At 40.6% G+C, this 15,289-nt stretch overlaps 1 protein-coding gene across 1 annotated transcript in view; it reads left to right on the plus strand.

Annotated features, from left to right (window-relative positions):
* Window positions 1–11,873, plus strand: part of pot1 (protection of telomeres 1 homolog) — a 67,753-nt gene extending 55,880 nt beyond the window's left edge. The window contains exons 11-20 of the mRNA XM_037768230.1: window positions 244–428; window positions 697–794; window positions 3,861–3,887; window positions 5,017–5,173; window positions 5,353–5,561; window positions 5,725–5,860; window positions 6,210–6,295; window positions 8,076–8,170; window positions 9,640–9,745; window positions 11,518–11,873. Coding sequence (XP_037624158.1) covers window positions 244–428; window positions 697–794; window positions 3,861–3,887; window positions 5,017–5,173; window positions 5,353–5,561; window positions 5,725–5,860; window positions 6,210–6,295; window positions 8,076–8,170; window positions 9,640–9,745; window positions 11,518–11,657 — 1,239 coding nt within the window. The 3' untranslated portion in view covers window positions 11,658–11,873. The remainder of the gene's footprint in view (window positions 1–243; window positions 429–696; window positions 795–3,860; window positions 3,888–5,016; window positions 5,174–5,352; window positions 5,562–5,724; window positions 5,861–6,209; window positions 6,296–8,075; window positions 8,171–9,639; window positions 9,746–11,517) is intronic.
* The last annotated feature ends 3,416 nt before the right edge of the window (window positions 11,874–15,289 follow it).

Raw genomic sequence — 15,289 nt, forward strand, 5'->3', positions numbered from 1 at the left:
TTTTGGAGTTTGACTCCGGTTTAAAGTCAGAATACCTAAACATCTGCTGCTCCAATTTTTGGTTTGGAGCAGCAGATTTTGTTTTTGTTTACCACCAAATTTGTATTTATTTACTGAACGTGTACTCGTTGTGTACTCCAAGATCTTCCTCTCTCTTGCTGCTTGTCTGTTTAAAAATAAATTGTTGCTAATTTTTTAATAATCATCTTTTATCTTTGATGCTGTTTTTTATCCGTTTATCAGCCCGGGGACTTCCTGAGGATCTTCAACCTACGAGCGATCCTAGGATCCAGTAAGGTGCCGGGTCTCACCAGCAGCCATCCGGAGGAGGTGGATCACCTGGCTTTTCACCTGCATGGAGGGACGGCGTACGGCAGGGGGATCCGGGTTCTTCCAGAAAACAGCACCGACGTGCAGGAACTGAAGAGGTACAGCAGGAGATGAGGGACAAATATACTCTGGGAGAACTGAGGTTAAAAATAAAGTTTCAAGTTTATTTCATTTATTAAAATAAAGTAATTGTAGAAAACATGCTTCATTTTGCAGACTGAGGACTGGTTCTGTTTACCGGTTCTAGTTCTGCTGCTTATTTGATTAATTTCCCCTAGAATGTTTTACTGTATTTATGTATTTATGTTTTTGTGATCACAAGTCTCACAAACAGAAGTAATTTTCTTCTTGTTAATGTATGTGTAGAGTGATGGAGGCCCTCCCACAGGATGACGAGGGCGGCTTCTCCGAGCTGAATGACTCCGAGTTGATGGAGATCTGGAGCACTCCGCCAGAGTCTCAAGGTATGAATCAATGTTGAATGCGTCTCAAATGTATTAGTTTTTCCGCTGAACCATCAAATGGATGAACTCACTATCATGCTGATGTTAGCATTTAGCTCAAAGCACTGCTGTCACTGAGTACAGTCTCACAGAGCCGCCAGCCTGCCTGAAGACTCTTACACACCAACCTGACGTCAAAGAACTAGCGGCGATGAAGGCCAACCGTTGAGTCGCCTCACGTTGCCTTTGTCTTGGCCAAAAAGTTGACCTCGAACACACCACAAAGATTACAGCCGACGGCCGACTACCATGTACGGTCTGCGCCTGCGTGAGATGAAATAACTCTCCAGAGCAGCAGGCGGTGGTAGTCTGTATTCATCATTCAAAAAGGGAAACCGGAAGACCTAGGACAGCGGATATGCAAGCCGTTGTTATGATGCGTACATGAAGTAAAGCAGTGTTTGCTGACCATTTTCACACCACTCTCACTCACCACTTAGCTTCATTCCAGATGGCCATGTCGCTGTGAAAATATCCATGTGTTGGAATGATCAGATGAGATGAAGATGAAATTACTTGTTTGCATGCTTTCCTCACTTCGGTTTATCTTCTCGTACTATGATTCGTTGAAGCTGAACAGCCAATCAGAGTGATTTCTCTCACCGACGAGCTCCGCCGCTGATTCAACATGCTGAATTGTCCGAAAAAATTCTGATATGGGCAGACTAGAGCCGACGGTGCGGTACACTCCACAAAATCTAGACCAAATGACGCTCATTGATGGCCCCAAACTGCCATTAGGGCTCTATCTTACACCCAGCAAAAAGCGGCGCACAGCGCAGCGTAACCGTCATTGCTAGTTTCAGACAGACGCAGTTGTCATTTTCACGCCCAGCGCCCACGTTGTGTCAGTAGCAAATGTACTTGCATCCATCTGTGCGCCCATAGGCGGGTTGGTCTTAAAATGAGATATGGTCAGGCGCATTGTTGGTATGTTGCTATCTTGAGGCAGCAGAAAGCGATTGCGACATTGACCAACAAAAACCTGGTCTAAAGTCTGGCGCAGTATTGTCCAAGAGCGCATTATTCAGATAGTAAGATGCGTCTACATAGGCGGGTTGACAACATGCGTACACTCTGCTTGTTACACACACAGGAACGCACAGCAGCACTTCTCCTCCTACCATAGACGTATGGAGGGAATAACATGACATACTGTTGAGAAAGGCTCCGTTCTAAGGCTGTTTCTTTTTTGTTATTTGATTTTGAATGAGGGTTTCTTTGGTTCTTTATATTACATAGCTGATATAGGTATAGAAAGCTGAAAATGATATTTTGGAGCTTATTTCCTATGATTGACAGCTGAATCTGATTCATTGTCCATTTGTTTTCTTTTTAATCTTCTTTTTTTGTCATGATGTTTATGTTATTGTTATTGTGACCAACTACAGCTCACAGGGCTGCTAGCATTCGCTTCTGGTTGCGTTTAAGTGCGTATAGCCCGAGTGAAACGTTAGCCGTTGAGATGGACGGCGAAAAAAACATGGTTGAAATGCTTCCTGTGCAAACACGCCGCTGGACTTGTTTTTCCTCCTTTGTAGCGTCTGCTTACAAAATGACTGAGAAGGACAACCCAAATATTTTCATTGCGTGACTAAAGTTGAAAGAAGAGAGAATAATGTGAGTGGTGGCTGCCCGCCGGTCTTTGATTAAATGAAAAAATATGTTCGCCAGCAGCGGAAATATGAACATCCTGACTGCTCAGACAGACCGAGGAAGAGGACGGACGGATGGATTGAAGCTGCGGGGACCTGCATCCATTAGCAGGGCCTTCTAAAAGCCCACGCTTCACTGGGAATAAAGTACAAGGTCCAAACTTTGACTGTGACCTGAAGGTTTCCACACAGACAGACAGACAGACAGACAGAGCTTGTTTTTAATGCTGAAGAGTTCTTTTAATGCTGCAGCGGTTTGTCTGTGTTCAGACCTGCAGGCCTGACGTCTGTTATGTAACTCTGAGTGGACGAAAGATTTGGGACGCGGTTTCTTTGCAGAAAGAGCACGAATGTTCTTCTTTTAAATTTAACTTCTTTATCAACAACGTGGCTTTGTGCAGACTGAAGTAATTCATTTTTTTTTTTTTTTTTTATCAGAACCAGGTCTTTTAAGGGCAAAGATACCAGAACCACAGGCGAAGAAGAAAAAAGAGAAAACATGATGTTGAATTCATGACATAAAGCCACTCATATGCACCATTCTTATTATATAGGGCATACAATTCAAATTCAAATTAAATTTTTAACACTTAAAGAGGACCTATTATGCTTATATTCAGGTGCATACTTGTATTTTGGGTTTCTACTAGAACATGTTTACATGCTTTAATGTTAAACGCTTTACTTTTCTCATAAGTGCTGCAGCGCTTCTTTTCACCCTCTTGTTGGAAACGCTGGACTCTGCTTCAGCTCAGCTCTAACTAGCTTTGTTTGAGGTTGTGCCAAACTGGCCGTTATGCAAATGTGTTACTTGATGACATCACCACGTTAAGGTAGAAAAGGCGGGAATTCAAGCGAGGCGTTTCAGACAGTTCAGGAGCAGTGTTTCTGTGGGGGAGAGTAACTCCCTTTGGCGTGGACTTTGGGCTTTGCAGACCTTTTACATACACAAAAAACTATGTAACACACTAAAGGAAAGGGGAAAAGCACAAAAGCATAATAGGTCCCCTTCAATTAAATGTATGTCTTTATTTATTCTCTTTCTTTGGAAGCTTCTTGTTTGTATAATGTCTGAATATTGTTTGCTTTTATTTCCTGTGTATATTACTGCATCTCTTTAATAGAATAGTATTTCAGAAGAAACAAAATTCAAAATGCAACCTTTTATCAGCTGTTAATCTCGAGGTAGTTGTTTGGAAACTGCTGCTCAGTAGCAGGACGATGCTGTAGGATTTAAGCCTTCTAATAAAACGCTTTTCAGCAGCTCAGCAGAGTGCAGTTTGTTTAAAGGCCTGTATAACTTGTCTCTTATTGATTTGTGTATTCCTGTATCTGGTTCAGTCCTTGATGGTTCTTGTGTTTCTGTTTTTAGATGCTGAACCAGTGGAGTGCAGCACAGGTATGAAACACAACACACTGCAGCAGCTCAACAAGTCTGGTGTGAAGTTAAACTGTCCACATTTATAAAATGAAGCAAATGCAGCCAGTTGAACTCTTGAAGATCAGCGGTTTGTCACTTATTGTCTGTTTCTCTCAGTTTGGAATATATTTAAGGTAGGGCTGTCAATCAATTATAATATTCAATCGGGACTAATCACATGATTGTCCATAGTTAATCACAATATCTGCAAATTAATCACACATTTTTTATCTGTTCAAAATGTACCTTAAAGGGAGATTTGTCAAGTATTATCAACATGGGAGTGGGCAAAATATGCTGCTTTATGCAAATGTATGTATGTATATAATTATTATTGTAAATCAATTAACAACACAAAACACTGACAGATATTGTCCAGAAACCCTCACAGGTACTGCATTTAGCATACAAAAAAATGCTCAAATCATAACATGGCAAACTGCAGCCCAACAGGCAACAACAGATGTCAGTGTGTCAGTGTGCTGACTTGACTATGACTTGCCCCAAACTGCATGTGATTATCATAAAGTGGGCATGTCTGTAAAGGGGAGACTCGTTGGTACCCATAGAACCCATTTTCATTCACATATCTTGAGGTCAGAGGTCAAGGGACCACTTTGAAAATGGCCATGCCAGTTTTTCCTAGCCAAAATTTAGCGTAAGTTTGGAGTGTTATTTAACCTCCTTCCCAACAAGCTAGTATGACATGGTTGGTACCAGTGGATTTCTGAGTTTTTTTTAGTTTCATATGATACCAGTATCTTCACTCTAGCTTTAAAACTGAGCCCGCTACAACCTCAAAATCGCAACTTGTGTTAATGCGTTAAAAAAATTAGTGGCTTTAAAATAAATTTGCTTTAACACGTTATTATCGTGTTAACTTTGATAATTAACTTTAATAATTAATTAATTTGATAATTAATAACTTAATTTAAATCACCACCGGCTCTCCCTGCAGACTCATCCACAAGCTGTGTGGATCAGTGTACTGGTAGTAAACTGCAATTATGTCATTTTATTTGTATCCTTTCTGCTGTTTCTCACTGGTCATATTGCTTGTGTCTGTGAATCTCTAACTGTGTTTATTGTGTGTGTGTGTTTGTGTCAGAGAGAATCTGTGGCCACGACACGCAGCCAGCGACCCTGTCCGAGCTGAAGCGGTCCGATCCGGGTCGAGTTCACCACGTCAGAGTCCAGCTGAGATCCTATGAGCCGCGTAGACTCCACCAGGCTCTGAAACTCTACTGCAGCAAGTGTACATCAATGTAGGCCCACACACACACACACACACACACACACACACACACACACACTGTCGCGTCAAAGTGTCACAATATTAAAAGACTCAGCAAGCTCTCAATGCTTCCTGTAAACTGTGACGCAGTATAATGAATCATTTATGAAATATAATGACATTAGATATCTGATGTCCCTCTGATCTCAGGCAGGAGGTCCCAGATGATGAACTGGTGGCGCGTCTCTTCTCTGAGGCGTCCCAGGACTCTGGACCCTGCAGCCTCCCACCGTGGGCGCTCTCTGGGCGGGTCGTTGTCCCCGGAGATTCCCCAAGATCCCCGAAGCGAGCGCTGAGTGTTCACCTGTCCACAAAGCTCATGTGCGAGGACAAAACCAAGGAGCTCATCTTCCTCATGGGTAACAGTCGTAGTGTTTTTTAAATTAGCAAAAGTAAAAGTTAGATTTTGAGCACATTTGGAGGGAAAACATATTTTTTTTAAAGGTTTATTTTTTCCTGCTGCCATCAAAGTTTTCATCCTTCAATCAGACACCCAGTGATGAAGGTTCTGGTGTCTTGCAGGTTCGACTCTGGAGGAAACGTGTCGACTCGCCGCCGGCTACCAGAACATCGTCCCTGTGGGGTCATCGGGAGGTCACCTGGCTCTGCTCGACCTGTCTGCACCTTTCCTGTTCAGAGGCAGGAAGAGATACTACGGGTCAGAGATGACACACACTGATGAATCCGAGAAAACAGTTAGAGATTTATCAAAACCAGTTAGTTGCAACATCAGGGATAACGCACAGCGGGTCGGTCATTGTTGTGAAATAAACCCCGACAGGGCGATGTGGCACCCCGACGCTCTATATTTAAACGTATGCAGCTGTTAGGAATGGGTGTGACTGAGGCAGCTGAACTCACTAATTAGAAAGGATGACTACATACTTTTGCCCATGTTGTATTTTAACCAACTGTGCAGGAACGTTAGTCCACATCACAGTAAAGGAGGCCCACATAGATATCCCACCGCTGATCATCCGTTCTCTTTATGGTTTCCTGTGTTGCAGGTGTAAGCATTGCTCCGAGGGTACAGTGAGGGAACCTCTGTGTGCTGAAGGAGTCGAGCTGATCGATGAGAAGGTCATTGCAGAAGGTGAGAGAAGAGATCACACAGGAAGCGGCTCACACTCAGAGTGTCAGTGTTGTGTTTTCATGTTCGGCTGCCTCTAACCCCGTGTCTAGACTGCAAACGTCACATCAGCGTCGCACTCGTCGCACATGTAACAACAGCGTTCATACGACACGGAAGTGACTGTCTTTACCGGTTTCTTGTGGTCCGAGCCTTTCAAAGCGTCGAGCAGAAAAGGAGCTGCCAAACTTTCTGTGCAGTTTTCCCGTTTCCCCCTCATGATCCTATAGGCTCTGTTAAAGTTTGAGAGAGGAAGAAAACTTTATTTGTATAGGCTACCACTTTTCAAAACGCTTTACACATTAAGATGAGGATTACACAATACAGAATCAATAAGTAAACAGCAATAAAGGAGAAAACATGCCACCATACCAAGGTCAGATAATAACAAAATAAAGATAATATGAATAAAGTTTAATAAGTAAAATTATTAAATAATGATAAAACCCTAAAATATGTAGTAAATTTGAGTAATGTAGTAAAGTAGTAGTTTTTATTGGGCATCAACCTCGCATTTATGCATGTATTGTCGAAAAAATAACGGTAGCGGTTAAGCTACAGTTAAACTTTCCACAAGGACGGTCACACGGACATGAGCTGACATGGAATCGTGACAAGGAAACGTTTGGATCTCTTCTTATTCTCCATTTTCACCCTCCATCTGCATCCGCGTAGTTAGAACAATTTGGATGCGCACGGGTGGACGAAAACCTGCCGCATTGAACCCCTGCAAAGGCCCGTGTCGGATGGTGTGACGTCACTTTGGCCAAGCAGAAACTAGCAGTAAGCAGAAACCACGCTTTACGCCTGTAATGGTACGTGTCCACAGGGGCGTTTTTTATCGTGAGGGATCGCCTCGCTTCCCAGCGTTGGACGCTTGATGGGCTGCCACTAGACACAAGACACCTGATTGGACGAACGTTTTCTCTAGTGTGCTGCTGCTTCCAGCTTTCAAACCAGAACCAACATGGCGGCTCGTTTGTCAACCTTCTTCTCCTATATCACTAAAATAGTTCACTGAAATGTGTTTCTGAAAACATTTTATGCGAGAATTTAACCATGCAGTTGCTGAATCTGTCTTTATTTTTTAAATCAACAAGGGTTAGTTTAAATGTTAAACTAGACCTAGACCTCAACTTTATCCAAATGAGGAGTGGTTAACGTGACGCCCCGTTCCTCGAATCGCGCCGCCACTGCACGGAGCCGGTGCAGACAGCTGTGAGATTAAAATGAGAGTGTATCTGTTGGTGTAGCTTTACTAAAACAAACCATCGACTTCTCATTATCCTTTTTACAACTTGATGAGTTGGAGCTTCTCAAATTTGAGGATTTTTCTGTTTTTATATCATCGTAAACTGAATATTATTTGGATGTTTGAAGACGTCTCTGTGCTCTCTGGGAAACTATGTTGGGCTTTCTGACATGAATAGATAATAACAATAACTGTAAGGTGCTGCTCTAATATTCTGACAACAAAGATTGTCAATTAGATCTTGTCCTTGAATGCACCATCAAGAAGAGTTTTGTGTGTTTGTGTGTTCATGTTGTGTTCAGTGTTTAAAACCCCTGAACAGCTCAATCTTTCACATAAACTTTTTTGTCCGGCTCCTTTTCCTTCCTCCTGATTCAGCAGGTTTGTAAAATCTTATAAAACGACTCCCGGCTGATCTCAGGTCTGTTCTAGCTGCAGGTTTTTTCCTCTGATATAAATCACACAGCGTTAACGTCTCCTCTTGGTCTGCAGCTCTCGGCGTTCAGCTGCTGCAGTTCGTCCTGCTGATGAAGCTCGAGCTGCAGGACGCCACCGACACGCTGGACGTCTTCCTGTGGAGAGACGCCGTGAGTTTCAGATCACATTTAAAATGCTGCTGACTCTGGATCAGAGGAGATTAGATCACAAGGAGAAGGGATAAAATCTGAGTTTTTTTTACCATCTGTCTGAACTTTTACCAAACTGTTACTACTGTAGTAGCATTGTGTCTTATATAAGTTGCTGTGACCTGTATGACTTGTGTGAAACTAGTTTCCTCTCTGGGGATTAATAAACTTATTTAAATTTAAAGAAAGGTTCACATTATACCAGGTGAATCAAAAAGAGGGCCAAAAAACAAGCAACAAGTGAGTTACTGTAGTGTTGGCACAAGGCAAGAAGTATTTATTGGACCTAATGACTTAAATTGTGATTTAGAGCTGAAACGATTAGTCGATTAATCAACTAATCAATCATTCGTAAATCAATCTATATTTATTATGTTATAATAGGTTAATTGTTAAGTAATTTTTAAAGCAAAAATACCAAATAGTCCCTAGTTTGATTTTCTCAATTTTGGGGATTTACTGTTATTCTTTGTCCTGCGTAATAGTAAATCAATAATGTGTTTTTTGGGGGGACTGTTGATTGGACAAAACAAACAACTTTTAAATTGTAAGGGCAGTTTTCTGTATTTTCTGACATTTGATGACGAATAAGCAATTAACTGGGAAGAAAATCATCAGAATAATAGAAAATTAAATTTTTTTTATTTTTTTATTTATTTATTCAACTTTTATTTTTCGAGGATAGGCCTGTTGAGATATTAAATCTCTTCCGAGGGAGTCCAGGCCAAGACAGGAGTACAAAAGATTCACACCTATAAGCACAAATAACAGATTTAAAAACAGAAGAGCAAAAAGTTAAAAACGGGCCGTCTCACGGCAAAGGAAAAGCGGCGAACAGTTTCTCCAAACTGGAGGCATTCCGACCACCATCTACTGTAGGTAATACACTGGCTATGGATAAGTACCTCATACAACCCCACTTCAAAACACCTGAACTATCCCTTTAACAAAACACACAAATGAAGAAAACATCTTCACCAATTTGACAACTCATGTACAACATTTAGAAAGAAAAAAAACTGCAGAGTGAGAAAACACAACAAAATACAGCCAAACGTACAGACACCCATTTATAACGCTCTTTTACCAGTTAACAGTTTCATTTTGTGGTTTGGCTATCTCACGTAAAATAATGTTAGAATCTAAAAATGAGAAGTCTGCTGACAGCATCGATCCGGCGTCTGATATGATGAGAACAATTGTTTTCTCCGGCTCAAACCCTTTAAATGATTGAGTGATATGGTTTTGATAAATAAAGTCTCTGAGAACTTTTCTGCTCAGAGAATTGAGTTGCACACATTGTGGTGAGACATCAAATAAACATCTTGAAGTAAAAATACATGACATGATGAAACCACCTGAAACAGTTTGTAGAAGTTTAATGAGCCGTGATGATGATGATGATGATGGTTGTTTGTGTCTTTCATCAGGAGTCGTTCTTCGGTGTGTCGGCAGAGGACGTAGCAGCCAATCAGGAGGCTCAGAACAGCATCCAGAAAACAATGGACTCCCTGTGTCCAGCAGGGGGCAGCACTGGTACATCTGTCAAACCCACAAACAGCTGGATTCAAGAGTGTGAAACTCTTGAATCCAGCTGGTGATTCACTGACATATCACAAGAATAAATTAGCTGTAAATGTGGTTATTTGGTATAAATAAGTACCCAGATCATCCTTTATGTCAATTAAGAAATATTCTGTAAACTGCATTATTTATATATATATATATATATATATATATATATATATATATATATATATATATATATATATATATATATATATATATATATATACAGGACTGTCTCAGAGAATTAGAATATTGTGATAAAGTTCTTTATTTTCTGTAATGCAATTAAAAAAACAAAAATGTCATGCATTCTGGATTCATTACAAATCAACTGAAATATTGCAAGCCTTTTATTCTTTTAATATTGCTGATTATGGCTTACAGCTTAAGAAAACACAAATATCCTATCTCTAAATATTAGAATATTTCCTCAGACCAAGTAAAAAAAAAGATTGATAACAGTAAAACAAAATCAAACATTTGAAAATGTCCATTAATGCACTCAGTACTTGGTTGGGAATCCTTTTGCACGGATTACAGCATCAATGCGGCGTGGCATGGAGGCAATCAGCCTGTGGCATTGCTGAGGTGTTATGGATGCCCATGATGCTTCAATAGCGGCCTTTAGCTCATTTGCATTGTTGGGTCTGGTGTCTTTCAGCTTCCTCTTCACAATACCCCACAAATTCTCTATGGGGTTCAGGTCAGGGGAATTGGCAGGCCAATCGAGGACAGTAATGCCATGGGCAGTACACCAGTTACTGGTGGTTCTGGCACTGTGGGCAGGTGCCAGATCATGCTGGAAAGCTCTATGGAGATGAGGATTTCATTTTCCAGCATGATCTGGCACCTGCCCACAGTGCCAGAACCACCAGTAACTGGTGTACTGCCCATGGCATTACTGTCCTCGATTGGCCTGCCAATTCCCCTGACCTGAACCCCATAGAGAATTTGTGGGGTATTGTGAAGAGGAAGCTGAAAGACACCAGACCCAACAATGCAAATGAGCTAAAGGCCGCTATTGAAGCATCATGGGCATCCATAACACCTCAGCAATGCCACAGGCTGATTGCCTCCATGCCACGCCGCATTGATGCTGTAATCCGTGCAAAAGGATTCCCAACCAAGTACTGAGTGCATTAATGGACATTTTCAAATGTTTGATTTTGTTTTACTGTTATCAATCTTTTTTTTTACTTGGTCTGAGGAAATATTCTAATATTTAGAGATAGGATATTTGTGTTTTCTTAAGCTGTAAGCCATAATCAGCAATATTAAAAGAATAAAAGGCTTGCAATATTTCAGTTGATTTGTAATGAATCCAGAATGCATGACATTTTTGTTTTTTTAATTGCATTACAGAAAATAAAGAACTTTATCACAATATTCTAATTCTCTGAGACAGTCCTGTATATATATAAATAATGCAGTATATATATATATAAATATATATATATATATATATATATATATATATATGTGTGTCAGCATTGAATCCAAGGTTGAGTCCGAAATTCCATACAAACATGCTATTTAATACACTAAAACAGTGTACTGTAACTGTGTACTAACATGCTGTTTAGTACAATAAAACAGTACTAACATGTACACAGTTTCAGTTTAAAATATAAAAGAAAGAAAGAAAAGATTCCTCATTTTAATTAGATTATTTTTAATTAAAATTTGAGTGAAGTTGGTCTCGGGTGTGTAATGTCGTTCTCGTGTTTACGTCTCCTCAGGTGAGCGTCCGTGGATGGATTTGTGTCTGACAGCGTACCGAGGAGAGGATGACGGGGGCCAGAACCAAACCTGCTATCAGATCTGCCACAGCGCCATCACCAAACCCACCGCCACACCGTCCAACGCCAACCCCGCCTGAACCACCTGCAGGTCAAAGATCACCGGTTGAACCAGAGTCCTGCAGAAAGAACAAAACATTTTTTTATATTTCACATCCTTTGTGTTTTTTATTTGTTATTTATTGTGTAAAACAAAATAAATGTACATAAAACGTTGCTGCAAAAATGTATAAAACTGCTGACTGACGTGTGTTTTCACAGAGCCTTTCAATAAACGTTTTACTTTTTAGTACAAACTCTTCACTCAGAGAACTTTTATAGTGCTGATCTGTGGTGTTACGGCGTCATCTGCTGGTCAACATGATGCACTTGTTTTGATCCTTGAATAATATACTGTATAGATGGGCAAACACAAATGGTAAGTATCTGTTCTTTGTACACCTATTCTTAATGTACTTATTTGTATATTCACATTCTTTATATACATCATTTAAAACAGGAAGCCCCCTGACTGGTTGTTGTCCAGAGAGAGGGTGTTGAGACTTTTGGACAAAAGAGTTGAGTTTTTTCTGCTTGTTGTCACATTTACCTGTTTCCCCTCTGTCTTTCCAGAGGACAGATGTTGGCGCAGACGTCCCTGAAGAAGAGCAACGTCTGCAGTCCCACAGCAGAGCGAGGTAGGCAATGAGGTTTAAATCATTCGCAGTACATGCTCACCTAAGTATTAACATCCCTTACTGAAGTAAAAGTACTAATACCACACTGAAAATACTCCACTATAAGTAAAAGTCCTGCATTCAAAACCTTACTTAAGTAAGTGTCAGTGTGCTGTCTTGACTATGACTTGCCCCAAACTGCATGTGATTATTATAAAGTGGGCATGTCTGTAAAGGGGAGACTCGTGGGTACCCATACAACCCATTTTCATTCACATATCTTGAGGTCAGAGGTCAAGGGACCCCTTTGAAAATGGCCATAATAGTTTTTTCCTCGCCAAAATTTAGAGTAAGTTTGGAAAGTTGTTTAACCTCCTTCTCGACAAGCTAGTATGACATGGTTGGTACCAATCGATTCCTCATGTTTGACACCAGTACCTTCTCTCTAGCTTTAAAACCGCCCGCTACAACTTAAAAGTTGCAAGTTGCGTAAATGTGTTAAAGAAATTAGTGCCGTTAAAATGGATTTGCGTAATGCATTTTTATTGCGTTAACTTTTACAGCCCTAGCCTCCAGCTGTGCATCATATTCTATAAGATCATCATATGTTTGTTTTTAAAAAGTCATGGTGTCAGAAAAACAGCTTAGGTAACATTTACTTAGGTAAATGTACCTGGTATTGAAGGCCAGCAGCTATGAAAGACTCGAACACTAATGAAGTCTAAAGCTGGCTCTGCTGTTCAGGAGATACAACTATAAAACCCTTCAGTCATAAACAACCTTTAATATTCTCTTGTAGATCACAATCACATCAGTGCAGAAGGAGAGTGCCGGTGTAACACCCAGACTGTGAGCTAGATGGCGCACAAGACCTTTAAGTATTATTGAATTCAGTGTACTTCCCTTTGAACATTTCTTTACTTGAACTTGTATTTATTCACCTTTTCACCGAACTGCAGATGCATGCTGGGACATTTCTGCTGTTTGATTCAAAATGTTAGTAATTAAATAATAAACAATGCAGGGATAGTATACAAAAATATCACAAGTACACAATGAAATCCAGCAGGATTATTAATACATGTGTGTATTTATGTTTTTCTGTGATAACATTCTCACAATTATATGAAGTTACTCTCTATATACTGTATATATTAATTATGTTCCTTGCTCATTTATTTATTTTGTTTTTGTTAACTACCTTTATTACTTACTTATTTTCTTTATTTTTTTCTCCTCTCCATAAATCCACCCTAGAACACAAGCACGCACGCACACACACCAGCATCACCTGGTTCTCTCATCTCATGGCAAAATTGTGTTAATATGTCTGCAGAGTAGCCTAAATATAAGGCTACAGCCAGCAGCTGGTTAGCTTAGCCTAGTATAAAAAACATAGATTGATTACGGAAAATGTCAATCAAACAGATGCGTACTAACCAGGAAGAGACTCAAAATGACCACAAAGAAACATAAAACGACCACAAAGAGACACAAAAAGACTAGAAAGAGACCAAAACAACTACATATAAAGAGACATAAAATGACACAAAACCACAAAGAGACACAAAGTAACTAAAAAGATACTCAAAATGACCACAAAGACACTAAATGACTTTAAAGACACAAAGTGACCACAAAGAGACACAAAACAACCACAAAGAGACACAAAGTAACTACAAAGACACTCAAAATGACCACAAAGACACACAAAATTACTACAGAGATACAAAACGACCACAAAAAGACACTAAATTACTACAAAGAGACACAAAACAACCACATAGACACAAAGTAACTACAAAGACACCCAAAATTACCACAAAGACACACAAAGTGACCACAAAGAGATGCAAAACAACTACAAAAAGGGGCGAAACATGACTACAAAAAGTCCAAAACAATTACAAAGAGACACATAACGACTACAAAGAGACACAAAACAACAACAAAAAGAGGCTAATCAATTATAAAGTCTGTGTTGCTTGTGTAAGAGAGGTGGTGGGGCCTTTTGCATGCCTGTGCCCAGGGCTCCATGATAAAGACTGGAAACAGCTCGCCTGGTTCTGTGTGGAGGTAAAAATGAATCTGCCTACCAGCCCTCAGTAACATTTCCCTGGAGTAAATACAGTTTATTGTGAAATAAAACACATTGTGTAGTGTGTGGAATGTGCAGAGCTCGGTGCTGAAACACACTCATTGTTTGGTTGTGTGAATGACTGAATTCCAGAGCACAGTGAGATTTTATGTCACTACACGTTTGGCTTCATTTCACGTCCTCTCATCCATATTCAGGACTCGTCAGCATCAGCTGGTCTTTCAGAAGAATCCAGTATCTGGGAACAGCCGGCCTGTTGTGTGCCGTATGAATATTTCATGTCTGGGATCTCTTCCTGGTTTCTGCAGGTTTGACAGAACGTCGTTTGACTGAAGCATATTTCTTCATGTATATGCGGTGTTTATAGCCTATAGCTTTTTACTTCTGCCGATTGCATTTACATTTCAAAAATCATAAAAGTGATGTTCATTTGTGGAGATTATCTTGCTGAACGAAACGTGTAAGTATCATAAACGTGTGTTTGCCACAGAGCTTATTTCCTGCAATAATCCAAAAGCCAATGGAACAATCCCATTGGCTTTTTGTCGAGGGAACCAGAGCGATGCTCGCTTCCTGGTTGGCGGTGTCATTAGAGGAAAGGTCACCGTGTTACCAACAACACTATAGATGTAAATCCTTTCATTATCTTTCCTGTTAAGCCAAAGTGTTGCTCCCGGGTTGATGGCGGCCCAACAGGAGAGGTCAGAGTGCGTCTTTGCAGCATCACCATCCTAAAGCCTCATAAACTGATGAGCTTGAACACACCCAAACAGCTGATTTCTCACTGAATCAGAGCCTCTTCCTGGTGGAGCCGTCGCCCTCAGTGCTCTGGCGGCCCGGTCCAACCCGACCCGGCCCGGCTCGGCTCGGCTGCCACCCCCTCCTGCCTCTATAATCTGCTCTGTCAGATGGAAGCCGTCGTCCGGTGGGGGGAAATAAGAGCTTTATTGTCCCGATT

This window comes from Sebastes umbrosus, chromosome 4, assembly GCF_015220745.1.
Source record: "Sebastes umbrosus isolate fSebUmb1 chromosome 4, fSebUmb1.pri, whole genome shotgun sequence".
Taxonomy (NCBI): Eukaryota; Metazoa; Chordata; class Actinopteri; order Perciformes; family Sebastidae; genus Sebastes; species Sebastes umbrosus.